The sequence below is a fragment of the Garra rufa genome, chromosome 15 (assembly GCF_049309525.1).
Source record: "Garra rufa chromosome 15, GarRuf1.0, whole genome shotgun sequence".
In the NCBI taxonomy this organism is placed as follows: domain Eukaryota; kingdom Metazoa; phylum Chordata; class Actinopteri; order Cypriniformes; family Cyprinidae; genus Garra; species Garra rufa.
This window is the reverse complement of record NC_133375.1, coordinates 38,517,220-38,544,399: the sequence shown is the minus strand read 5'-3', so window position 1 is coordinate 38,544,399 and position 27,180 is coordinate 38,517,220. Positions and strand designations below refer to the sequence as shown.

General features: G+C 35.4%; 1 protein-coding gene across 1 annotated transcript in view; it reads left to right on the top strand.

Annotated features, from left to right (window-relative positions):
- The first annotated feature begins 16,844 nt into the window (after positions 1–16,844).
- The window catches only part of lrrtm4l2 (leucine rich repeat transmembrane neuronal 4 like 2), a 74,456-nt gene continuing 64,120 nt past the window's right edge, over positions 16,845–27,180 (top strand). Inside the window, exon 1 of the mRNA XM_073819888.1 lies at positions 16,845–17,052. Within this exon, the coding sequence (XP_073675989.1) occupies positions 16,845–17,052 (208 nt within the window). The remainder of the gene's footprint in view (positions 17,053–27,180) is intronic.

Sequence of the window (27,180 nt, the reverse complement as noted above, 5' to 3'; positions counted from 1 at the left end):
ATTTGTTTGAACACATGGTTCATTCAAGTGACTCTCTGTATGAATGGGAAATTTAATCATTTCACTAGATTAGTTTAAAAACGCACGAAACACCGTGTTTGATTGGAGAACTGCGCATCTTCATTTAAACACAGAAGTGTGACTTGTTCCAGAATAAATTTTGATGAAGAAACAGAGCATAATCGGGCATAGTGTTATTCTCAGACAAATGTAAGTCACTTAATAATAACTTATTGTTTATAGAAGGAATCGTGAGATATGTCTGTGATACATTACTGTGTGTGCTGTGAACCTAGACAGGTCGGCGTTTGGCTTTCCGGTGCATTTAGACGCGCCGTGTTGTTATTCGCGCGAGTGATGGGGAAACCTCCCGCGGATAAACTAGAGTGAGTGACGCGATGCGCATATTCGCTTGGCGTTTGGTGTGAACGCAACGACTGTATGTGCGCACGCAATTGACAAACGCACGCAAATTAAACTTTAGTGGCTTATTATTTAGAATTAGCTATTATTGATGTTAATGCAGCCGTTCAAGGCACATAATTGAGTTATTACGGTATTGACGGTATTAGAAAATCCATGTCGTGGCGCAATGTCACACCGGTGATAACTATGATACCGGTGTACCGCCCACCCCTAATTACTTCCAACAACAGAACACCTCAATCTTTCAATCAGAGACATTCTTGTCTTCCTCTGTACTTGAGTCACACAATGGCGATCGGAGTTGGACTGTTTCAGCCCGGTGAGGGCGGGTCTAAGGTAAGGCACTCATGTCAATCAACTATCGTGGGAGCGGCCTCTGTCTGTGTGTCGTCACACTGACAAGAAGCTGATTTTAAAAAGGGGATATTACTTTCAAAGATAAAAAAAATACCACTGGGTGGATTTTTATCATTGTAGGGTGGTTGTGTACACAAACTGCCAACACACAATGTTCAAACATCATGTAAAAGTGAGTTTTGTATCCAATGACCCCTTTAATGATTGAGTGGTTTCTTATAAACAAACAGCTTTTTGCTTCAAAAGATGTTGATGGACTGGAGTGGTGTGGATTACTTGTGGATTATTGTGATGCTTTAATCAGCTGTTTGGACTCTCATTCTGACGGCACCCATTCACTGCAGAGGATCCATTAGCGAGCAAGTAATGCAATGCAAATTTCTCCAAATCTGTTCTGATGAAGAAGCAAACTCATCTATATCTTGGATGGTGCATACATAACTCAGCAAATTTTAGTTTTCGGGTGAACTGTTCCTTTAAGCTCCATCGCTGAAAACTTTTGCCTACAGCAAGTCAGAAAGTTAAATATACACTTCTGCTCATGGGTACCTGGTTTACTTGCAGCTGTAAGAAAAATTCTGAGTGTGTGTCAAAGACTAGATGCCACTAACTTTGCAAATGTTGCCAAGTCCAACAACTAGTTCCTACACACACACTCATTTTATCAACCCGCAAGCTTGTAAACACAATTGTGCTTGCAGGTGGACTGATGCACACAAACTCCGAAAAAGCTGCATTAAGTCAGCAAACTGCAAATTTTTCGCTACTTCTTGTCAGTTTTGTGTGCAGACGGTGGATGCAGAGATGGGAAATATTCAGTCAGTATTTGTATAACAGCAACACCACATTCGTTGGGCATGATTATAATCACATTTTGGTTACTGAGCCCACCATCACTGCACTAATGTTTACATTATTGTCACACAGAATCAAATTAATGCTAATCCAATCAACTGCATCAGTATTGAACTCACTGTATATGAGTTTTCTATGTCTGGCCTTGGATAGAAGCAAATTGTGGACATATAAAATGATTATACACTAATAATCCAGTTTTGCTGTGTGCTGTATTTCTCTTCTGTTTGTGTACAGTGCTGTCCAAGAACCTCTAAATTCTTATCCAAACACAAAATTATGTTTTAACATTATTTCCAGCAAAACAGGTGAATCTCAGCAGTTTTAAAGAAAGTGAAAGAGATTTACCACAGAAAGCTGAGCATAAAAAAGCTCTTGACAAACAAACGAAGGATTATGGGTTGTTTATAAAAGAAAGCAATCTCTCTCATATTCTCAAAAATATTAAAACAAACATCTAATGTTGAAGCAGGGGGGAGAAGCGGCGGTGTGTGTAAATTTCATAATCACTAGGGTAAAGGGAAATCTCAGCTGACAGAATTCAGGACAGAGAGTGCCAACAATACCCAACATTATCAAAGCACCACAATATTTGGTCTACAGCAATAAGAAAGCAAGAAAAAAGGAAGAAAATAGGATTAGCCTTTATAAAAAAAAAAAAAAACACAGCCTTTATTAAAAAAAGAAAAAAGAACAAACAAATCACACCAAGTGATGTTGTTTTTTTCTTGCCAAAATGAGTTTTATAATAAAATATTAAAAATAGATATATAATATTAACAACAATAATAAATTATACTGTATTATTTGTGTATTGTAATAAATTCAAAATGATTATAATTAATATATCTTATTACTTTCATTTTAATTTAATTATTGTAAATGAACATGAAGTGTTTTCTTATAAAAGCTCATGCACTGAAGATTGAATGTGTCTTAATTGTGATGGAAAAGAGAAGTAATTTTAGTGAGACTCAGTATGGTGCACATAAACTCAAACTGTGCAATTTATGAGGCTGAGAAATAATTTCAAAGCTTAAAAAAAAGGTAATGATCAAATTAGTTCACCTATGACGCTCTAAAATCTCATTCACACTTGGATTTTAAAGTTCAAGTGTGTCACATTAAGTTTTGCAGACTAACCAATGACGTCAAAGTGGCTTGATGCATTATTATGATCAATATCTGAATGAGATTTGAGGAGAATATTGGCAAAAATGACTCTAGAAAACTGAAAATAGTCATATAGTCCTTTCATGGTGCTTTTTTAAATCAATTTCCTCCTTATTGCATGTAATACAGCAGCCAGGACATCTCATTCTGTGTTTGAATTGATACAAGGATGAGCAAAAGATGACAGAAGCCTGAACTCTTTAAAATAAACCCTTATCTATATCATTTTTGTATGTGGATCTCTCACATTTACAGTACCAATGTGTGAAACAGTTGAGAGCCACTCCAAGGCATGCGCTTCTGATTGTAATGCTGAGATTTTGGGGTTCTTAATTATGTCCCAGCACATGGATTGCACTAATTCACATCATTGTGCTTGAATCAGCAACCGACTGCGATCGTTTTAGGCCTCTCAACCTCCATTTGCCGCTCCACTCCTGTATGCTGTTGCTCTAATGGAACTAATGCAGTCCACTAATACAAAAATCACACTGCACTGAATACCAGATTTTCATTAGAGCTGTACCGGCTAAAATGTGAATACTTTTTGATTGCAAGACACACATTCTGTTCTGCTAGACAAGTACAGATATGTGTAAGCAGCATGTTCAATTCGCAAAACTACTACAATCTGACTATAATCTATAATACTATAATACTATCTATAATACTATAATCTGAACTAATCAACTGCTCATATATAGTTGTTTAAATTATAACTGTAGTACAATGCTTATGCAATATACTATAAATTATAACAGCCTAAGTATGTTCAAAGGTAATCTGATGCATAATGCATAAAACAATAGCCAAATTTCCAGGCAAACCCTGATTAGTTGGGCTTCATATGAGTTTAAAATTCATATAAAGCAAAAAGCATTTCAGAAGTCTGTGAGATTAGTGGCATCAATTCTTTGGAAAATTGTGTCATCTTTTGCTCATCCTCATGTCAATTCAAACCCAATTTTGTTTCTGCTGTGGAACACAAAATGAGATCTCCTGGCTGCTATATTACATACAATGAGCAAGAAATGGATAAAAAGGCACCATGAAAGGGCGATATGACCAGTGTTGGGGAAAGTTACTTTTAAAAGTAATGCATTACAATATTGAGTTACTCCCTAAAAAAATAACTAATTACTTAGTTACTTTTTATGGAAAGCAATGTGATACGTTACTTTTGCATTACTTTTTAAATCTGGGCAGGGCTTGACTGTTTGTTTTTAATATAAAAAGTTCTATTTTTGGCAAATGTAAAAGCCTTTTTACACCAAAAGACTCACACAGAAGAAAAAAATGTTCTCTTCAAAAAACTCTTCAGCAATAAAAAAAAAAAGGAAAACAAATGTTAGATTATCTTGAGTAATTTTTGCTTGTTAGTATGGATGAATTGGATCATCGAAGGTCAGCAGCAAAGACATTGGTAAATAAATTTAATACATAAATACATAAAGGATATTTTATTATTTAACATTTAATTATTGCAGGTTTGCATTGAATTTCAGTTTTTATACATTTTGAGGAATACTATATCTGTTTTTTTAGTGAGTGAGAGGAATTAATGCATGTTCACATTTATTCTAGAACTAAAGTAACATCTTACTCACAATTTCTCTCAACATGGGGACAGGAGAGCTTTTAATCAATAAATGGGGGAAACGTAACTGGTGTTACATATTTGAAAAAGTAATTCAATTAAAAAGTAATGCGTTACTTTACTAGTTATTTGGAAAAAGTAATATTATTATGTAACTTGCGCTACTTGTAATGCAGTACCCCCAACACATCAGTTTTTTTAAATCATTTTTATCAATACTATCATCAAATCTCATTCAAATATTGAGCATTAAGATTGGGTCACATTTGACACATTGATGTCAAACTTGAGGTGCCATTTGAATATATGCTAAACTTTCAATGATCATATATTTAGGATTTTAACTGATTAAATAATGTTTAATATATATTAATATTGTCATTTTATAATAATGTATATACATTAGTTAGGGTGACCATATGTCCTATTTTGGTTAAAAAATGATTCCGGCTGGGATTCCTTAAATGCCCAAAATGTCTGGGATTCGGCTTTTGCCCTCTACAATCGCCATTCATTGTGTGCATTTTAGTATTAAAGCTTTGCGCGGGACTGTTTTCTTAATCCCGCTCCCGCAAACATTCTAATATTGAATATAATTTTTGCGCATCATGGAGTTGCTTTCAATATGCAGAGTATTTCAATCACTTTGGATGCAGCTCATGTTGGATGTAGGGTTGCCAAATCTGCATTTTTTTTCCACGGAATTGGGCTGATTTTCTCCCGTGGGTTAAAAGTTTGAAATATTGCGTAAATTCCACTTGACTGAAATTCTTGTATTAAAACATTTTGCATTCTGTGATAAAACTGGGGTAGACATTAGTTTTGTGATAGATGGCCACTGTGGTAGGAAGCTTTTTAGCTGTGTTTATGATCAATCTGCATAACAGTGACTGTAAAATCTGCGGTTTTTGGTATGGAAATGACATATTTTGATGCCAAAAAAAATCCAAAAAAGCTAAATGCATGTTTAAAGACATTTAAACATACATGTGGATGAAACCTATTATAATTACTCTATACTTCTAAAGCATAAATTTGATTTAAACAATAGGTCTATATAGTATTCACATATGCAATTCATAGGGAACATATTATATTAGCCCTACAATTACAGCATGAAATGATATTTAAACCTATAACATTTTACATTTACCTATTTATCTCACAATACTGGCTTTAATTTTATTTTGCAAATGCAAGTTTATATCTCATATTTCAGACATATAACTCCATTTAACTCAATAATAGCGAGTTTGTTCATTCTGAGGGGAAAAAATGCAGAAGTGTGAGATATAAAATCAAAAGAGAGAATGACAAGTTGATTTTCTTATCAGAATTGTGAGAATATAAAATATTTTGAAAATATAAACTCAAATTATTATTATTATTTTTTTATTGACAGTCCATTAGCAGAGAGTGCATCTCAGGTTCCAGGTGCTGTAAAGTCAAGGTGCTCTCTGGTCTAGGGTTTATCAAAATCCATCAATCTTCAGAATGACCATGGCACTCTTGTGAATTAAAAAGCCTTTATTGTCAGATGGCTACATAGAAAAAAATCGGAAAACTCTCCAAGGCGTTTTGGCACATGTCTTCTTCAGGGAGAGCAAACACCAAACTTAGCAGTAGTATTCACATAATCAATACCTTATATTCTGAGGATTGAGGGATTAATATTATGCATTATGCAGAATACAAGATATTGATCATGTGAATATTACTACTAGGAAAGGCGATAAAGAACTGAAAATTATTTAAGACATTATTTGAGACATTTTAAATTTATAAATTAAAGGATAATATGTATTCAGGATTGAATGAGGACTTTTTTTTGTCCTCATGAATATTTGATTTGGTAAATCTGATGTAGTTTTTGAGTGTAAAAATAAGCTTTTTTGTGCATGTGTAATGCTAGAGAGTTGTTGGTCACATGACTATGATCAGATGACCTGTGCTAATGCTGCATTCACACCATACCGTAATTACAGTAATTCCGAGATGAGAACACGTGACGTTCTACTCAGAGCTGTTCACATCCTCGGAATTATGCTTTTTCTATGACAACACTATCAACGCCTAAACAGAGCCTACTTTGGTCAGGGAGTACAGCGGTCATGTGGTACAAGTCGTAGCTCTCAGAAGACTCCTAGTTCACAAATAGCAATTCTTCTACAAGTTCTACGAGGACGTGAACGCTTTTTACAAGTTGGAATATCATAATTACAGGAATTCTGATATGGCGTGAACGCACCTATTGTTTGGTGTTTGTTTTTCAAATTTTTGTATGTAGCCATCTGACAATAAAGGCTTTTTAATTCACAAGAGTGCCATGATTCATTTTTTTATTCTTTTAATCTATGGTTTCTATAGACTGCTACTTGAAAACTGTCCTTTACTACTACTAGAAAGGCTTAGCCCACAAAAAAAAAAAAAAAAAACATCTTCATGGCTTACAAACACTGAATCGGTCTATGTGTGTTTGTGTATTTTTTCACTTTTTTTTTTTTTTTTTGCTGCAATGTAATGTAATGTTTTTTATTATTATTATTATTATTATTATTATTCCAAACTTGTTTTTATATGAACACATTTTGATCACAAATTCTACACACATTTTTGTTGTCTGTACAACCGCTCAACCAAGAATTTGGTTCTACATTTATTTATTCAGCAGGCCCTTTTATCCAAAGTGAATTACAAATCAGGAAAATTACAACCAATATTTCATATGAGTCAACATTTGCAGTGCATAATTAAGTTTAAAGTTAAAGCAAGATTAATACACACTCTGAAGCAGAAAATACTGTAACGGAAACAAAACAGGCACTGGTAATTTTCTTCAGGAAAATGCAAGTTACAATAAGTTTACAGACAGAATATATTGTGCCCTATTTTAAGTCTTTTCTCAGAATACACAGCGGTCGATTTTTATGTGTCAAAAATGGCACTTAAAAACACTTTACATGTCGGTCAAATTTTTTTGCAGAATAAATAGACCAGGTTTCATGCTGACATTCAGATGTCTGGCTGTACAAGAGTGACTGCGTAAAGCAGTATGCACTCAAAATAAAACTGGCAAAATGCACACTGACCCCAAAAGTACCGTATACTGCATGGCACTGTAGTAAACTTACTAAAAATATACATTTTAACAAAAGATCAGGTTCTGATGCATTATGGAGTATATTGCATTAGTATGTCACCAGGGAATCTAACGCATGCATAATATGTATCACGACCACTCCACACTGAATTCTTTTTGAACATTGTAGACTCAGGCTCTATACAGAGTTCTCTCCAGGAAAAATGAAGCGACCGCAGCTTTGATGGTGCCATGACAGCAGGTGCAGTTTTCAGATACAGACCGGCTGAGACGGACAAGACCAGCTGGACCGCATGAGTTGGAAGCACACCAGAGCTGCTCACTAGCATGCTAGTATGACGATGCCATCTTCCGATCTTTGATCATTTACTGATCATACGTGGCCTGTCCATTGCTCTGGGCGCTGGAATGTTATACGGTTATATTAAGGGGTTTGGGGAGAATTCAAGTAGCTGTTTATCACACACATCCTACTTGTTGCATCTATCAACTGTCAGCAATAATGACTAAAAACCACAGTAGCTAATGAGACTGTATGCTGTATGTGCATGTTGCCTTGACTATTAAAAATAATTTAGACATTAGATAAATAGAAAGAGAGTGAAAGAGAGAGAGAGTGATTTAATATGATGTGCATATTAAAAAATATATAATTTTGTTATGTGCAGAACTTTTTTAATTATCAAAAAGCTACTGAGTGCACCTTTAACTGTGAGGTAACTTAATCATAATTATGAATGCATTTGCAAAGGTGAGTCACATTGGATTGATTGCCAATTAGCAATTAGCATTAGTATCTGTCAGAAATAAAAGAGGTCTGACAATTAGCATTTAGATAAGCAAGCTTTCAAGGCAACATGAGTTTCACAGAAGACGGATAGCCTGAATAGGAAAACATGATTGAATAGCAGGTGCAGCGATCAGAAAACACACTCTTTTATGGATCATGGGGAAGGTCTTCGAAATTATGGAAAATGAACCATGCTCAGCAATGCAGTGCCTGGCGAAAGTATTCATACCCTTTTTTTATACGTTATGTTGCTGCCTTATGTTAAACTGCTTTAAATTACTTTTCCCCACATCAGTCTACACTCCATACACCATAATGGCAAAGCAAAAAAAAAAAAAAAAAAAACAGGTTTACCATCTTTGCAAATGTAATAAAAATTAAACAGCTTAAATGATTCCATTGCCTAAGCATTCATAACCTCATATGGAACATTTGACTCTAAGCACACAGCAAGAGTGGCTTATAGACAACTCTGTGAATGTCCTTGAGTGGCCCAGCCACATTGAACCCAATCAAACTTTTCTGGAGAAACCTGAAAATGTCTGCCAACCTCGATCCAAGCTGACAAAGCTTGAGAGGTGAAGAGGTGAGGCGAAAAATGGCATTGCCAAACGTTGATGTGAAAATCTTGTTGCATCTTACCCAAAAGGACTTGAGGCTGTAAGGTGCTTCAACCAAGTACTGAGTTAAGGGTATGAATACTTATGCAATGTACTTAGGTTTTTTGATTTTTTTTTTTTTAAATATGAAGTTGTGACAATTCTGTATTTGCTTTGCTATTATGGCGCATGGAGACTATTGTGGGGAAGAAAGTAATTTAAAACAGTTTAACATAAGGCAGCAACAAAAATGTAAAAAAAAAAAAAAAGAAGGGGTATGAATACTTTCACAAGGCAAACGGTGAAATGTATTGTTGATATAAATTGGCAAATGTTGATGTGCAAATCTTGTTGAATCATACCCAAAAATAATTGAGGCTGTAAAAGGTAATACTGAGTTAAGGATGTGAATACTTATGCAATGTACTTATTTTTTTATTTTTATTTTTTAAATATGAAGTTGTGACAATTCTGTTATTGCTTTGTCATTATGCATGCATGGAGTGATTCATGTGGCAACAAAAAGTAATTTAAAACAGTTTAACATAAGGCAGCAACAAAAATGAAAACAATGAAGGGGTATAAATACCTAAATTTATATTAAAAAAAGGCAAACAGTACAATGCACAAACAGTTTTAACTCAGAAATTGCTAGTAAATTTCACAACATTAATGAAAAACACTGAATTATGTATGAAATTTTGAAGTAGAAATAACTTTACTTTAGTAAAATGTATTTCAATAATCAGAAAGTTGAAAAACCTTTCTTTACAGAGGTTTGAAAGTAAATAAAAACAGAATCAGTACTGCTGCATGGTACAAAATGATTTTTGCAATATGTTTCATGTGAAAATACCATTTTCAGTATTTCTACTTCAAAATTCTGTTTAATTTGATGCTATCATGTCATTTTGTTATCGTTTATTAAATTAAATAGCAATGTTTGTGTAAAAATAGTTTTAAAGTGTGTTAGGTATTAAAAAAAAAAAAAAAAGGATTCCTATGAAATACACAAAGACACACATGAACCACTTGGGTACTAGAACCAAAACAAAAAAGCTGTCTAACCATTAAAGTGCATCAAACCTGATGCCCTGGGCAAAAGTATGAAGCATTTGAGCCATGCGTCATCTTATTTCCTACCTCCACATGAGTTTAGTTTTGGCTCCTAACTGACTACAAAGTAGATTTCCACCTCCATCTCACTACCTGAAACTTTTCTACTTGAAGGATGGAACAATTACTAAAATGCTACTACATACTATTGAGGACTTGTGAGACATTACGGTATTTCAAGGTAGACATAAGCTGTTCTTGTACAGAATTGCCTTTATTAGTGGAGCTAAGGTCAATGTTATTCTTCCTGTGGCTCATGCAAGGAATGAGTTTTGTTCTAAACCCCTAATGCGAAGCATTAAATTTAACTTGGACTATTTGTGTTAAAGATATGAATCATACCTTCAATCAGGTGGATTGCTGAGGTGAAATGTGCTGTTATGAGAGGGATAATAATTGACATTCATATCATGCAGGACCCAAGTGTACGAACCAAACTACATCACAACTTTGTATCTTAGAGAGAAAAGCTACATCGAAAGGAGTAGTTCAGCCAAAAATGAACATTTACTTACTCTCTAAGGCAATCCAAGATGTAGATGAGTTTGTTTCTTTATCAGAACAGAATTGAAGAAATGTAGCATTACATCACTTGCTCACCAATGGATCCTCTACAGTGAATGGGTGCCGTCAGAATAAGATAAAAATGTCACAATACTACTCCAGTCAATCAGTTAATGTCTTGTGAAGCAAAAAGCTGCAAGTTTGTAAGAAATATATGAATTGTTAAGATGTTTTCAACTTCAAAGCATTGCATCCTATCTATAATATGACTTTCTCCATTGAAAGAGTCGTCTTGTCTAAATCAGAAAGTAAATATGAACAGACCAAACAGTTTACAAGCAAAGACAGTCCAAAACAGCTCTAAACAAATATGCTGGTGGATTTTGATGCAAGAGAGGATCTCAGAGCGTTCTCATTCTGACGGCACCCATTCACTTCAGAGGATGACTGACTAGTTTAGATGGTTTACAATAAGAAATTAGTTCTATTGGTCTTTTATTTACTGTCTGGACTAAGTAAAAGCAGGGTGCACAAGATCAAGAACATGCAACATGCAAGAAAGTATATTTTCATATTGACTAAGTAATTCTCAGAGTCAATATTTTATGCCAATGCCTAACCTTAAGAAAGCATAACTTAATTACAAAGATGTGTGCTCAAAGCTTCCAAAATTATTCTCACTTAACTCAATTTCACATCCTGAGATTGGTCCCTTTGTGAGATCCAGTCTGTTTTCATAGTATTTAACTCGTACACCTACATGGAGGATTCACAGCCTACCATCTGCCACAAACTGTGAAAATAGTTGGGTTCTCTGAAACTTCTCATAATTAGATAACGGGATGTCATCAAAATATGCTTCCGAGCCATTTCACCACAAAACTAGACCCCACCATCTGTGAAGATCACGTAGCTTAACCAAAACTGTTTTAGGATGAAGGTTTAACTCCAACTCTGTGAAGTATATGATCTGGGAAATATAAATTATAGGGTGTTCACCAGCTGAGCGGAGAATAGGCCAAGTCCAAAAATCGTCAGAAATGACAGTCCTCTTTGTTTCCTGAAATTTTCAGAAAATTTGAATAATTGAAACCTGTTTTTTTAATATTTTACCAAGCCAGATCCGAATGCTCGCTACTTCTTCATTCGATTTACAATACATATGATAAATATGCATGGACTCCAGAAAAAATACTGGACTTTTTCTTCCCTCATATAATAACACAGAAATGTCAATTGAGATAAGGTTCAGAGGTTCACAAACTCGTACTATGCCTTACACTGCACACAGCTACTACAGCATATGGAGTCTCTATGATAACATATGGACCCATCCTACCTTGTTAAACAAAGTTGTGTTTGTGTCCTTGTGTCATGATGATTTATTCAGCACTGTCTGCACTGACAACTATTCTTAAATATTATCCTAGTCAAACTGTAGGAGTTCAGAGACTCGAATAAGAAAAGAAACTCTTGGATATAATCAAATAAACCATGCATTGGAAACTCTGACAGCCAGCAAACTCATTTAATTTCCTCTTGACAGTTGAATTGTGAAATATGTTCTGTTTTTCCAACCCGAGATGCTGATCTGTCATGCATCAAAGCAAAGATGATTTAAATGCCTTAAGCATCTAAACTGTTGACGTTTATTATGCACTCATTTGACGCTTGCTAAAGCAACCATCATGTGCTATTGCTCAACTTAACCATTAAGTATCACACTTTGGTGCACACCGTTTGTGCAATGGAGATGAATGATACTTCAGATCGTACGGCTTGCTGAGGAGAGGTGTGCTGCTACTTTTCTAAGTGATCAGACTTACTTTTTCAGACTTATTCTTCAGACTTAATAAAAACCAGATAGGAAGTTTGTTGATGTTTTTACATGTTTTGTTCATTAAGATAATTTTCACAAATAAACAACTCTTTCAATCTTTAAAATCTACAAGTTGGACAATTTGAGTTATAGTTTGCATAAGTCTGAGCATAAAAACAAAAAAGCTGAGAAAGTGGACTATAGTGAGTAGATCAGTAGTTGGTTGGTGTTTTAACACCTTGACTATGTACACTCTTAAAAATACTATGTGCACTCTTAAAAACAACTACCCAGCACCTGCATGAAAAATATTAAAAAATAACCCAATAAAATGACCCAACAAACTGAACCCAGCATTTGGGTTCAAGAAATATCCCAGCATTTCTTAGAGTGCAGAAAAACTACCCAGCACCTGGGGGAAAAAAATATTAAAAACAACCCAATAAAATTACCCAGCAGGCTGAACCCAGCATTTGGGTAAAAAAAATAAATAACTAAATAACATTTAGAGTGTACATGGCGAGTAAGCTGAAAAACTATAAACAGCCATTTAAAAACTTATTTAAGGTTTTTAAAGTTTGCTTTTGCTAAAATCTCTAAAATGAATTCAGGGTTGACTGGTTAATTTCTTCTTCCTCATCAAAAAATAAATAATTAAATAAATAAATAAATTCAGAGTAAGATATATATATAAGGGGTGGGCATAGATTAATTTTTTTAATCTAGATTAATCTAGATTAAATCTTGGAATTAATCTAGATTAATTAGATTAAAATGGATAATTTGAATTCGGCTGAAGGCATTTTCAGAATATGTGTGCTACCCAAATAATGACTAAAAGTAGGCCTAAGTCTTCGAGAACGGGCCAGGTGGCGCATTAGACCAGGCACCCATCTCCTGTTTCCAAAATGCATCACAAACTGCTTGACAATTGCATTTACAACATAATTACCTATACAAACTTGTGTACCCATGTACTTCTGCGCAAAAGGCTGCACGACGTGTGCGTTGCCGTTAAATACACAGACGCGCACGGGCATGGATTTCTGCGTGCATTGTCTTCGATTAAACTGCGTTGCTTTTAGAAGCGTCAATTCAGTTGTTGCATATAGTTTAATGTCTTTATTTCGGGATTATCAAAGTAAATTATAACTCAAACTTGAGATTTTACTGGGGCACAGCAGATTTTCACTGGGGCACATGCCCCAGTAAAAAGCGTCTGGCAACGCACCTGCCCTGAAGCGGCTTCACAGCTGCATCCATGTTTGCACGTCTCATTTGATGTGGTAATTTCACAGAAGTTGGAGACTCGTTCTCGCCCCCTACAGCGCAATTCCACTAGGTATACGTCATCCGCGCTCAAATATCAAGGTGAAAGTCATCATAGTTTACGTAGTTTAGACCCAGCTCCCAACCCAACTTTGAGAATAGATTAACGGCGATATTATTTTTATCGCCCGATAAGAGTCTCACGTTAACGCAGCATGTTAACGCCGATAACGGCCCACCACTAATATATATATATAAAAGAGAACTTAAATCAGCACTATTTAATAAAATATGTTGAACAGATACTGAACTGTTGCATTAGGAGCATAATGGTGAATCCTCATTAATGTTGTAAAACATGAAAATATTTTGAGTTTGTGTTAACCACACAGTGTTGGGGAAAGTTACTTTTAAAAGTACTCCATTACAATATTGAGTTCCACCCTAAACAAAAAGTAATTAATTACATTAGTTACTTTTTATGGAAAGTAATGTGTTGCATTACTTTTGCGTTACTCTTTAAATCTGGGCAGGGCTTGCTTGTTCGTCTGCACAGTAGAACACAGAAGAAAAAATGTCAACTCTTCAGCAATAAAAAAAGGAAAACAAATGATTTATCTAAACCATTAAAATTATTTTGAGTCATTTTTTGCTTATTAGTATGGATGAATTGGATCGTCGAAGTTCGGCAGCAAAGACATCGGTTAATAAAATGGGATTAAATGCATAAAGGATATTTGCATTATTCAACATATTTAATTATTGCAGGTTTGCTTCATATTCTGAGTTGAATTTTACTGTTTTTATTCATTTTTAAAGAAGACTGTTTAAGTAAGATGAATTAATGCATGTTCACATTTATTCTAGAACTAAAGTAATATCTTACTCACGATTTCTCTCATCATGGGGACAGGACAGCTTTTAATCAATAAATAAGGTGGGGGGGGGGTTACTGGCGTCAGGGGCGTCGCTAAGGGGGGGAAAGTTAGGACAATTCTAAGGGCCCATGCTCTTTAGGGGCCCACAGAGATCTGCTTTGGTGTGGTAGGGGGGGGCCAACCTCATATTTTGTCATAGGGCCCAAAATTGCGAGCGGCGCCCCTGACTGGCGTTACTGATTCAAAAAAATAACTCAGATACTTTCTTGTCAATTAAAAAGTAATGCGTTACTTTACTAGTTACTTGGAAAAAGTAATGTTATTACATTACTCACATTACTTGTAATGCGTGCAACCACACTGCAACCACAGACCGCACTTTAGATATTTAACAAAAAAAAAAAAAAAAAAAAAAAAACCGATGGAACTTGAAGTGCAAAAATGCTTACTCATTTCTGTGTTTTTTTTACGGCTCATTCCTGCAGCACTCTGTTTCTCAACCACCTTTTGCATCTTTTTGCACAGCAGAAAACCACTCACATTTTCCAGTGAATTTGAAAATCTACAGTAGTGCTCTTCATTTTTCCATTTTGTTCTTTTTACATAATGTCAAATTTAGTGTGGTAATGGTAGAAAAAAAATCTTGCCGTAACCAGACTGTCTGAGGTAAATCATTCATTATAGGAGAGATTTTGCAATCCTGAAAGCTCCACACCTGCAGCAGCTCTCCGCAGCGATAAGCTCGCCAGTTCAACCTCTCACAAGCACTCCATCAGAGGATGGACAGAGTCAGCTGCGAGCTTCTTCAGATAGCAGGTCAACAGACCTGAAGCCAGTGAACAACACAGCTGTGCTCTCAGCTGTTCTCCAAAACCTCCCTGCATAACAGACCTTCAAAGACTGCCGTGTGCTGAGACGTGATTAGTCCTGACAAACACTTCACTTTCCTCTGTCTCTGCAGAGCAAATAAGGAGGTGGAGTTGTCTTTGTGGCAACTATTACTTACTTAGTCTGTTAATGTGCAGCAAATGGAGATACAAACAGGTTAGGATAACAAGGAGGTGAAGCAATGAGCAAGAAAAGAAGGTAGCTTACAAAGGTACTTCAGGTATTTCTCTACTGACTATTTAAACATCATTTTACAATGACACTCATATGAAAATGTAATTTGTGTGACCCTGGACTTAAGTAGCAATTTGTCTTGTACGACAAATATCATTAGGATATTAAGATCATTTTTGAAGATAATTCATTTTTGAAGATAATTTGTACATTTTCCACCATACATATAGCCCATATATTAAATTAGTATGATGCATGGCTAAGAACTTCATTTGGACTTCACTTTAAAGGTGATTTCCTCAATATTTTTTGCACCCTCAGATTCCAGATTTCCAAATAGTTGTATCTTGGAATGCTTTTTACAGCTTTTAGATGATGTTTGCCATTTAAAAAAAATGGACCCTAATGACTGGTTTTGTGGTCCAGGGTCACATGAGACACATACTGCCTTACATCAAGAGTCACATTGTCATATATTACCCATAGAGGCTTTCATAATATGTACATATGTACATTGTCTGGAGAGATGAAGCTAAGGTTGCAACATATAAAGCCTATATGTCAATGTATACAGTATATAATTATTTTTATATGGTATCACATGTAGCAACCGTATGTCAACTCTCTCTATGCAATTTCTAAAAGGTATCATATATATGTTTTACTTCATATAATAAATTTCACATATGGAAATGTAATATATGTACATAAATTACATTTGCAGAAAAGTATTTTATGCATAAAGGCACAGTAAATGGAACAAATGCATGAGGTTTAACTTCAGCACAGACACTTTTCCTATAAATTGCTTGCATTCAGAAGCTCTTGCAGCTCTTCCAAAAATTCATTCTACACGTCTGTAAAATTCAATAGCAACTAAAAAAAAAAACAACTGCAATCATGTTTAGCCTTTTCCTTGACACCTTTAATCTAAGTTTGTATAAAGCCTTTTTCCCCACTTCTCTAATACAGCCGAGTAGAGAAATCACCGCCGTCAACATCAATTTCCCTCTCATGATGTTTTAAAAGTGAACAACATCGGCAGTATCGAATTTGAGCATTGATTGTGGTCTCATGCAGCACTGTATATGTATTCCTCACAAGTCATTGAATGCAGAAGGAAAGAAGGTGAAGGTTTGCAATCATCGCCCGGATAAATGCCACCATCTGACACCGGTGAAATATGGGCGTCATTACGAGCACACAGTCAAACGTGATTGGGCAGTGAATGTTTACGGCCACCCAAAATGACCTTCGTACCTTATTATCTCTCGGCCCTTACTGACAGCCTTGTAGAACATGGAGTCGCTGATGAGAATTGCCACTCAACGGGTCAGAAAACCCATCAGTCTTGCGGATGCGAGTGAGCCGCAGGTAACAGGCTGGCGGAGAGAGGCGCACGAGAAACATGAGTCACTCTGCCTCGACACGCCAGCCTGGTGCCGCCCGCTGTTTCGCACTGAGCTGAGCTCTCTCGATTGGCACTGCTTCTGCCCCATGTGCCTCGGTGAACACAGCCAGGCAGGCGTGTGGAATAATGAACAACAAGCCTGTCACTGTTTCGGGACCTTAAATTAGCATTAGCGGAAAGGGCTTTCTCTCTCTCACACACACACACACACACGCTACGGTTATCTCACCGACTCCAAAGTGATGACTCAAGAGATGGCCGATGTTACACCTAATTTACATGACTTGAACGAAATGATGGATCCCCACTTTTTATATAAATAACAGCGTGGTACAGTGCAGTCCGTTGTCTTGCGTGTTTACATCGTGACTCTTGGATTGTGGTGATGTGCAGTAAAACTGTCTCGGCTGAAGGTATTTTTAGGCGTTGACAGCAAGAGTTTTTGGCCTGTAAATTCGCCACACTGTAAGAAAACAATCCATAGGACAACAGAAAATTACCAATTTATGTGCTTTGATTTATGGTTGTATGATTTTGTACATCCCCATTTACATCTTCTGCATAAATTACCCTGCTTAGAAAAAAAAAAAAAAAAGAAACCATCACAGAATTTGTAATGGTTTTACTGGTTATAATGAGAACTGTATTGTTTTTGATGGAAACTGTAATGGTCCCTGTGGGTCTCTACTGGTAATTTGTCACCTTTTATTGGTGGTTTGTTAAAACTACAAAATCCTAAAGCAATATGTCCCAAAACACTACAGAACCCTGGTGAAAAAAAAAACAGCCTAGTCACAGCTGGTCGGCATGCAGGTTTTAGAGGTGTTTTGGCCACTTTTCCAGCTTGGTCAGGCTGGTCTTAGCTGGTCAGACTGGAAAACCACCAGCTAAAACCAGCCTGACCAGCCTTACTTCCAGCTTAAACCAGCCTATGCTGGTTTTAGCTGTTTTTTTCAGCAGGGAACCCCATTTTTAATGGTTTTAATGGTTAATAGTTGATGGTTTGTTGTAATGGTAGTTACATGGTAGAAAACCATTAGAATTTGTATGATGAAAAACAGTTAAATTAACAGATATTTCCTTCAACCCTAAAACACATCAAAATGCAATGTGTGATTCAAAATATTAAAGAAATTCACTTCCAGAACAAAAATTTACAGACTGTACTCAACCCCTTGTCATACAAGATGTTCATGTCTTTCTTTAGTCGTAAAGAAAATATCTTTTTTGAGGAAAAGGATTTTTCTCCACATAGAGGACTTCTATGGTGCCCCGAGTTTGAACTTCCAAAATGCAGTTTATATGCGGCTTCAAACAATCCCAAATGTGGTTGTAAGAAATCACATTCGGGACCAGTGTTGTTTTCGTCAACGATGACGATGACGAAATCATTTCGTTGACGCCACTTTTTTTCATGACGATAACGAGACGATGACGAGATTAAAATGGCTCGTTGATGACTAAAACATGACGAGACGTGTGTGGGTTTTCGTTGACGAGACGAGAATAGACGAAAATGTTAGTGGGTGGTCCGTCAGACGTTTAAAATGCATGACATTTCCGCTTATTGTGCATGCCAATTAAAACTTAAAAAGTATCTGACGCTATGGCAAGCCGTTTTAGCATTAAATACTCTTTGCCATACTAGTATGGCAAGTCGTTTTAGCATTCCATCCTTGTTTGTCTTTTATGTTCTAAAACATTCCTTCATTATTGTAATTATTGGTGAAAATAGTCGATCCGGAAGCTCACATTGTGTTGAACTATAGATCTGCTATTTTCAGAACTTATAAGTGACACTACCCAACAGCAAAATACTTACTGACCTACATTAATTTGTTAAAAGACTACTTGTTTCCATTTTTTTGACTAAAACTAGACTAAAACCTTTTAGACTTTTCGTCGACTAAAATTGGACTAAAACTATCACATATAGAAGTGACTAAAATTTGACTAAAACTAAGAAGCATTTTAGTCCAAAAGACTAAGACTAAGACTAAATCTAAGATGGCTGTCAAAAACAACACTGTTTGGGACCCCTCTTATCACTAGATTATCTAGCGAAACAATCTGTATTTTTTTTTTTTTTTTATTACAATTCATAGCCCTTTTTTTAACCTCAAATGCTCTTCTTTTCTTGCTCTGCCTGAACTCAGTTTTTCCTGTTCAAGACAGTTAGGGTATGTTGAAAAACTCATGACAAGGGGGTGAATATACATTATCTGTACATTTTTGTTCTGGAAGTGAACTTCTCCTTTAACATTACAATTGTTTTGGTTTTGATGGAAACTATAATGTCCCTGTGGGTCTCTATTTTGTCACCTTTTATTAGTGGCTTGTTAAAACCACTAAATACTAATGGAATGTGTCCCAAAAAACACTACAGAAAACCATTTTTAATGTTTTTAATGGTTAATAGTTGATGGTTTGTAATGTTTGTAATGGTATTTGTAGTGAATTTATATGAAAAATATTTAAACAGTTAAATTTACAGATATTTCCTTCAACCCTAAAACACAACACAACAAAATACAATGTGTGATTCAAAATATTATAGGAGACTCCTTTTAAATAGAATTTTAAATTCATATTAACAGTACATTGGGTTGTATTTCTAGACTATTCTTAGAGTGCAGAGATGATGTATCTGTCCTCTAAAATGGGATCAGGTGTCTAATATTGTCCTAAATATGAACATGATTGAAGGAGAACCAGATTTGTACTTTTATTAAAGAAAATGTGAATGCTGCTTAACCTTGTAAAAGCAATACCCCGGCGTTCTGAATGTTTTTTAATCGGTTTGCAGTTGTTTTGGGTGGTTAATACAGTCCAAGGCATTCTGAGTGTTTTTAAAACCTTGCTTTGTAGTTGCTAGGGTGTTTTGGTTTGTTAAAAGAATCCAAGACTCAAGTTCTGCTCATAAGTTAAATACACCCCTTCTAGAATACGCAAAATGATAAACTTTAAAAATTGCACGTTTTTATTTAGTAGTACTGTTCAACAACTGCATAATTAACTGTTATGCTTTGAGAACAGTTCTAGGAAAACAACTGAGAAATCAGTTGTTTTGCATGTTTACATCATGTCTCTTGGATTGTGGTGATGTGTGGTAAAACTGTTGTGGCTGAAGGTATTTTTAGGCGTTGAAATCAAGGGTTTTTGGCTTGTAAAACTTGAGAAAAGAAAACAATCCAGGAAAACTGAAAATAACTTCCTTCAAATACTTCCTTTGAATGTATTGGTTTATGGTTGTATGATTTTGTACATCCTCATTTACTCATTCTGAATAAATTACCCTGCTTAAAAATAGAAACCATCAAAGAATTTGTAATAGTTTTACTGGTTATAATGAGAATTGTATTGGTTTTAATGGAAACTGTAATGGCCCCTGTGGGTCTCTACTGGTAATTTGTCACCTTTTATTGGTGGCTTGTTAAAACCACTAAATCCTAATGGAATATGTTTTAAACACACTACAGAAAACCATTTTTAATAGTTTTAATGGTTACTAGTTTTTGGTTTGTAATGGTAATTGTAGTAGAAACCATTAGAATTTCTATAATGGTTTCTATTTATTTTTTCCCAGTTGGGAAAACACTGAAAAAATGTAAACAGATAAAATTACAGACATTTCTTTCAACCCTAAAACACAACACAATGCAATGTGTGATTCAGAATATGCATAAAACTCCTTTTCAATATAGATTTTTAAATACATATTAACAGTAGCCTACATTGGGTTGTATTTCTACAGACGTTTCTTAGAGTGCAGAAATGATGTATCTGTCCTCTAAAATGGGATCAGGTGTCTAATATTGTCCTAAATATGAACATGATTGAAGGAGAACCAGATTTTTACTTTTATTAAAGAAAATGCGAGTGCTGGTTAACCTTGCAAAAGCAATACCAGGGCGTTTTGAATGTTTTTAATTGCTTTGCAGCTGTTTTGGGTGGTTAATAGACTCCAAGGTATTCTGAGTGTTTTTAAAATGTTGCTTTGCAGTTGCTAGGGTGTTTTGGTTGGTTAAAAGAGTCCAAGACTCAAGTTCTGCTCATACGTTTATACACTCCTTCCAGAATATGCAAAATAACAATATAATGCATATTTTTATTTAGTAGTACTGTTCAACGACTGCATCGATAACTGTTATGTTTTGTGATAGTTGAAGACAGTCCTAGGAAAACAACCGAGAAGTCAGTTGTTTTGCATGTTTACATCATGTCTCTTGAATTGTGGTAATGTGTGGTAAAACTGTCACGGCTGAAGGTATTTTCAGGCGTTGACAGCAAGAGTTTTTGGCCTGTAAAATTCGCCACACTGTAAGAAAACAATCCATAGGACAACAGAAAATTACATTTCCTTCATTTACTTCCTCTGAATGTATTGGTTTATGGTTGTATGATTTTGTACATCCTCATTTACATTTTTTGCATAAATTACCCTGCTTAATTTTTTTTTTATGAATTTGTAATACATTTACTGGTTATAATGAGAATTGTATTGATTTTAATGGAAACTATAATGGTCCCTGTGGGTCTTTTATTGGTGGCTTGTTAAAACCACTAAATCCTAATGAAATATGTCCCAAAACACACTACAGAAAACCATCTTAATGGTTAATAGCTGATGGTTTGTAATGGTATTTGTAGTGAAAACCATTAGAATTCATGTGATGACGAAAACGTTTAAACAGTTAAATTTTTCATTTGACCCTAAAACACAACACAATGCAATGTGTCATTCAGAATATGCATAAAACTCCTTTCTAAAATATAATTTTAAATACAGAAAATTCCTTTATATTAACAGTACAATACATTGGCCTGTATTTTTACAGACTTTTCTTAGAGTGCAGAGATAATGTATCTGCCCTCTAAAACGGGATCAGGTGTTTAATATTGTCCTAAATATGAGCGTGATTAAAGGAGAACCAGATTTGTACTTTTATTAAAAAAATGTGAGTGCTGCTTAACCTTGCAAAAGCAATACCAGGGCGTTCTGAATGTTTTTAATCACTTTACAGCCGTTTTGGGTGGTTTCTAGAGCCCAAGCCTCAAGTTCTGCTCATAAGTTTACATACCCCTTCTAGAATATGCAAAATAACAATAATATAATGCTTATTTTTAGTTAGTAGTACAGTTCAATGACTACATCACTAACTTATGTTTTGTGATAGAAGTCAGTTGTTTTGTATGTTTACATTGTGACTCTTGGAGTGTGGTGAAAGTGTCTTGGCCAAGTTATTTTAGGTGTTGAGGAGAGGTGCTGAAAACAGCTGAACTGACAGCAAGAAGAGTTTTTTTGCTGTAAAATATAGCAGAGATGATGAATCAGTTCTACAAAATGGGTTCAGGTGTCTAATATTGCCATGAAGTTAAACATAATTGAAAGAGAATCAAGTAAAGAAAATGCAAGTGATGCTTAAATGTGCAAACACAACTCCAAGATGTTCTAAGTGTTTTCATTGTGTTGCCATGCAGTTGCCAGGCTATTGGCTATTGTCCCGATTAGGCTTTTACTCATAACAGATGCTTACATATAGTTAACAAGACAAAAATAATAACTGAATTTACACAAATCAACCAGTTCAAAAATTTACACACCCTTAATTCTTAAGACTGTGCTTCTGCTACCTGGATGATCAATGACTGTTGTTCTGCAATAGTAGTGAGAAGTCAGTTGTTTTGCATGTTTAGTTAACATATAGTTAACAAGACAAAATAATAACAATTTACACAATTCAACCAGTTCAAAAGTTTATACACCGTTAAATCTTAATACTTTGTGTTGCTACCCAACAACTGTTATGTTTTGTGATAGTTGTTTGTCCTGAGAAGTCAGTTGTTTTGTATGTTTACATCGTGACTCAGACTGTGGTGAAAGTGTCTTGGCCAAAGTTATTATAGGTGCTAAGGAGAGATGCTGAAAACAGCTAAATTGACAGCAAGAAGAGTTTCTGGCAGTAAAATATAACAGAAATGATATATTGATTCAACAATATGGGTTCAGGTGTCTAATATTGCCCTGAATTTATACATTATTAAAGGAGAATCAAGTTTCCACACCCTCCATTTAGTAAGGAAAGTGCAAGTAATGCTTAAACGTGCAAACACAATTCCAGGACATTCTGAGCATTTTTTGTGTGTTGCTATGCAGTTGCTAGGCAAAATAGTCCAAAATAGTCCACCCTTAAAGGGGTCATCGGATGCAAAACTAACTTTTACATGTTGTTTGAACGTGTTGGCAGTTTGTGTACACAACCACCCTACAATGATAAAAATCCACCCAGTGTTTTTTTTTTTTTAATCTTTAAAAGTAATATCCCCTTTTTAAAATCAGGTCATTCGCAGCTTCTTGTCGGTGTGACCACGCACGACAGAGGCCTCTCCCACGATAGTTGACTGACATGAGCACCTTACCTTAGACCCGCCCTCACCGAGCTGAAGCAGTCCAACTCCGATCGCCATTGTGTGACTCAGTTGCAGGGGAAGACAAGAATGTCTCCGATTGAGGTGTTCTGTTGTTGGATGTAATAATGAACATGGTAGTCGTCATTTACTCCTGACATCTGAGCCGTTGAAGATGCAGAGAATAATGTTACTTTCGTTTTTAAAAGGAAAGCACCAATCCCGATCTACATATGCCTGTTTGTGCGAATCGTTCCTGATGCAGCTTCACCCACAGCAGAAGTGAGTATAAGTGGCTAAATGCAGCTAAACATGGCTAAACGTGGCTAAAGTAAACATCACGTCTCATCATCTCATGGCAGAGAGGGGCGGGGCGAGCAGAACTCATTTGCATTTAAAGGGACCATGCAATAAAATTAGTTGATATTTTGGCAGAGCTGATTTTGACAAGGTAAAGGGTGTTTTTTTATTTACACTACTATTGAGAATTTTTAACCAAAGTATATTATAGACTTTTCATTAAGACCCTAAAGAATCATATTAACTTGTGGAAAATGGGCATCCGATGACCCCTTTAAGTCTCTGTGATACAAGTCTACTCATAAGTGTACACACCCCTTGTAGAATATACTAGATGCGTGTTTTTTTTTCTTATTTAATACTGATTAAACGGGTACTCATAAGAAATGTTTACATATAGTTAACAAGACAAAATAATATCACAATATATACCTATCAACCAGTTCTAAAAGTTAGAAAGAAGAGTTTCTGGCTGTAAAATATAACAGAGATGATGAATCAATTCTACAAAATGGGTTCAGGTGTCTAATATTGCCCGGAGTTTAAACATAATTGAAAAAGAATCAAGTTTTCCCACCCTTATCTAGTAACGAAAATGCAAGTGATTCTTAAATGTGCATAAAAAAATTACAGGATGTTCTGAGTGTTTTTAGCGTGCAGTTTCCAGGCTATTTTGGTTGGTTGCTGTAAGTCAAAATAGTCCACCCTCAAGTCTCTATGATACAAATCTTCTCATAAGTTTACACACCCCTGATAGAATATGCAAGATGCATGCTATTTCTTATTTAGTACTGTCCTGATTAGACTGTTACTCATAACATATTTACATATAGTTAACAAGACAAAATAATAACTGAATTTGCACAAATCAACAAGTTCAAAAGTTTACACACTCTTAATTCTTAATACGGTGCTGCTGCTACCTGGATGATCAATGACTGTTATGTTCTGCAATAGTTGTTTGTCCTGAGAAGTCAATTATTTTGCATGTTCACATCGTGACTCTTGGACTGTGGTCTTGTCTCTCTTATAGGTGCCGAGTAGAGATGCTGAAAACAGCTAAACTATCAGCAAGAAGAGTTTCTGGCTGTAAAATATACTGCAACAGAGATGATGAATCAATTCTACAAAATGGGTTCAGGTGTCTAATATTGTCCTGAGTTTAAACATAATTGAAAGAGAATCAAATTTCCACCCCTTATCTAGTAAAGAAAACGCAAGTGCTGCTTAAATGTGCAAACACAACTCCAAGACATTGAGTGGTTCTAGTGTGTTGCTATGCAGTTACCAGGCTATTTTGGTTAGTTGCAGTATGTCAAAATAGTCCACTCTCAAATCTCTGTGATACAAATCTGTTCATAAGTTTACACACCCCTTGTAGAATTTACAAGATGCATGTTATTTCTTATTTAGGACTGTCCTGATTACTCTGTTACTCATAACATGTTTACATATAGTTAACAAGACAAAATAATAACAATTTACACAATTCAACCAGTTCAAAAGTTTACACACCCTTGAATCTTAATACTCTGTGTCATTACCTGGATGATCAACAAATGTTATGTTTAATGATAGTTGTTTGTCCTCCTGAGAAGTCAGTTGTTTTGCATGTTCACATCGTGACTCTTGGAGTGTGGTGAAAGTGTCTTGGCTGAAGTTATTATAGATGCTGAGGAGAGATGCTGATAGGGTTACCACTTTTAATACAAAAAAATAAGGGACACATCCCGGGTGGGGGGTGGGGGTGTTTTTTTTCCGCACCCATGTTAACGTATTAGAGCGTTCACACTGCACACAGTTGCGGTCCCGCAGTGCGTTCCAGAAGCGGTGCGTTTGCAGCAGTGCAGCGATCGTAACGATTGTATTATTGTACTGTAATAAAAGAGGATCACAATGCTGAAAAAGCATGTTTGTATTTGAAATCAAAATAACGGATAAATGGTGTGTTTGTGGTAAACAGTCGCGGATCAGGAACGGACTGCAAACGCGTCCTGTGTGAAAGCAAAACGAGCTTCTTCACCGCATATGTAACACACACGGACTGCATACTCACTGCATACTGGACAGTTAAAAAGACCAATCAAACTAACGATGACATCAAGTATTACCCAATCAAAAGTAGGAAAGGAGGCATCTTCATAAAATGCGTGTGGGATGATGTGCATGAGACGCTGCTTTAAAAAAATGATCAAAAATACGGGACGATTCCGTATTTTAAAGGACGGGTGGCAACCCTAGATGCTGAAGACAGCTAAACTGACAGTTTCTGGCTGCAAAATATACCAGAGATGATGAATCTGTCCTGCAAAATGGGTTCAGGTGTCTAATACTGTCCTAAATTTGAACATAATTGAAGAAGAACTCGATTTTACTCGGGTGTATAAGCAAATGAGCAAAACTGTATTCTGGCCTCTAGATCTGCCTTGAGTCTGTCCTTATATAAAGTAATTCTGTGGATTTTTTTTTTTTTTTTTTAATTTATGTTTTAATGCATCCTCAAGACACATGCCTAACCTCAGAGAAACTATAGCAGTAGTTTCCCCTCCATTTCCACAGAAGTACTTTTTTTTGGATTAGAATGAGGTATACTGTTCTAATACAATTAAAGGTGTAGCCTTTAATTGTATTAGAACAGTATGTACCTCATTCTTGATCTAAAGTAATTCTCTCTTTTACAGGATAAATGATTTAAAAGTACAAGCTGGTAATAATGAAAGAGAGCATTACGAAATGAATTATGAATTGTTTGCTAAGATTAGTTGGTGTTTTAAGGCTGCACTTGAAGGGCGGTATAATGGTACTATAACAAGCATTTACAGGGCATTAAACTCCAGATTTGATGGAATCTCAATGAGTCACGACCTTTTTTTTAATCAGTACGTTATTTATTTTTTATATTTGTGCTCTACAAATGTGCCGTGGAGCCTTGTAAAGCATCTCAAGGATCCTCTCTGGGCTTTATAGCTCATAAAATTTCAGCACGCGTGGAAAGACCTTCTCGTGAGGACAGTATACATTTAGACCGGCGTACATCATATAGAGAAACTAAAAAAAAAAATTAAAAAAACAATGCAAGTATGATTCACTCAGACCTGTACCTGCAGTGTTGAAAAAACAAACCTTTTTTTAAACCTAATGGCAATGTTCCACATGTGCAGCATGCTATAGATTATCACGAATAGAGAAATGTATTTACCTTTTTTTACACGTTTTTACTTTTTTCAAATTTTCAATTGCTAGTAAATTTTACAAATAAATACAAAGAAATGTCAAGTAACATTGAATTAAGCATGAAATTCTGATGTAGAAAGAGTGGAATATTAAAACATTCTCCAATAATGTTGGTTCTACTTATAAAATAGGCAAAATGAAAGATATTCAAACTTAAAATGATTTAAAAAATAATAATAATTTTTAGGATGTGAACATTTATATTTTATGATTATGCTCAACTTAGATTAGAAATTAAAACTTGATTGTTTAAAAAGCAAAAATGTAAAACTTATTTTTGTT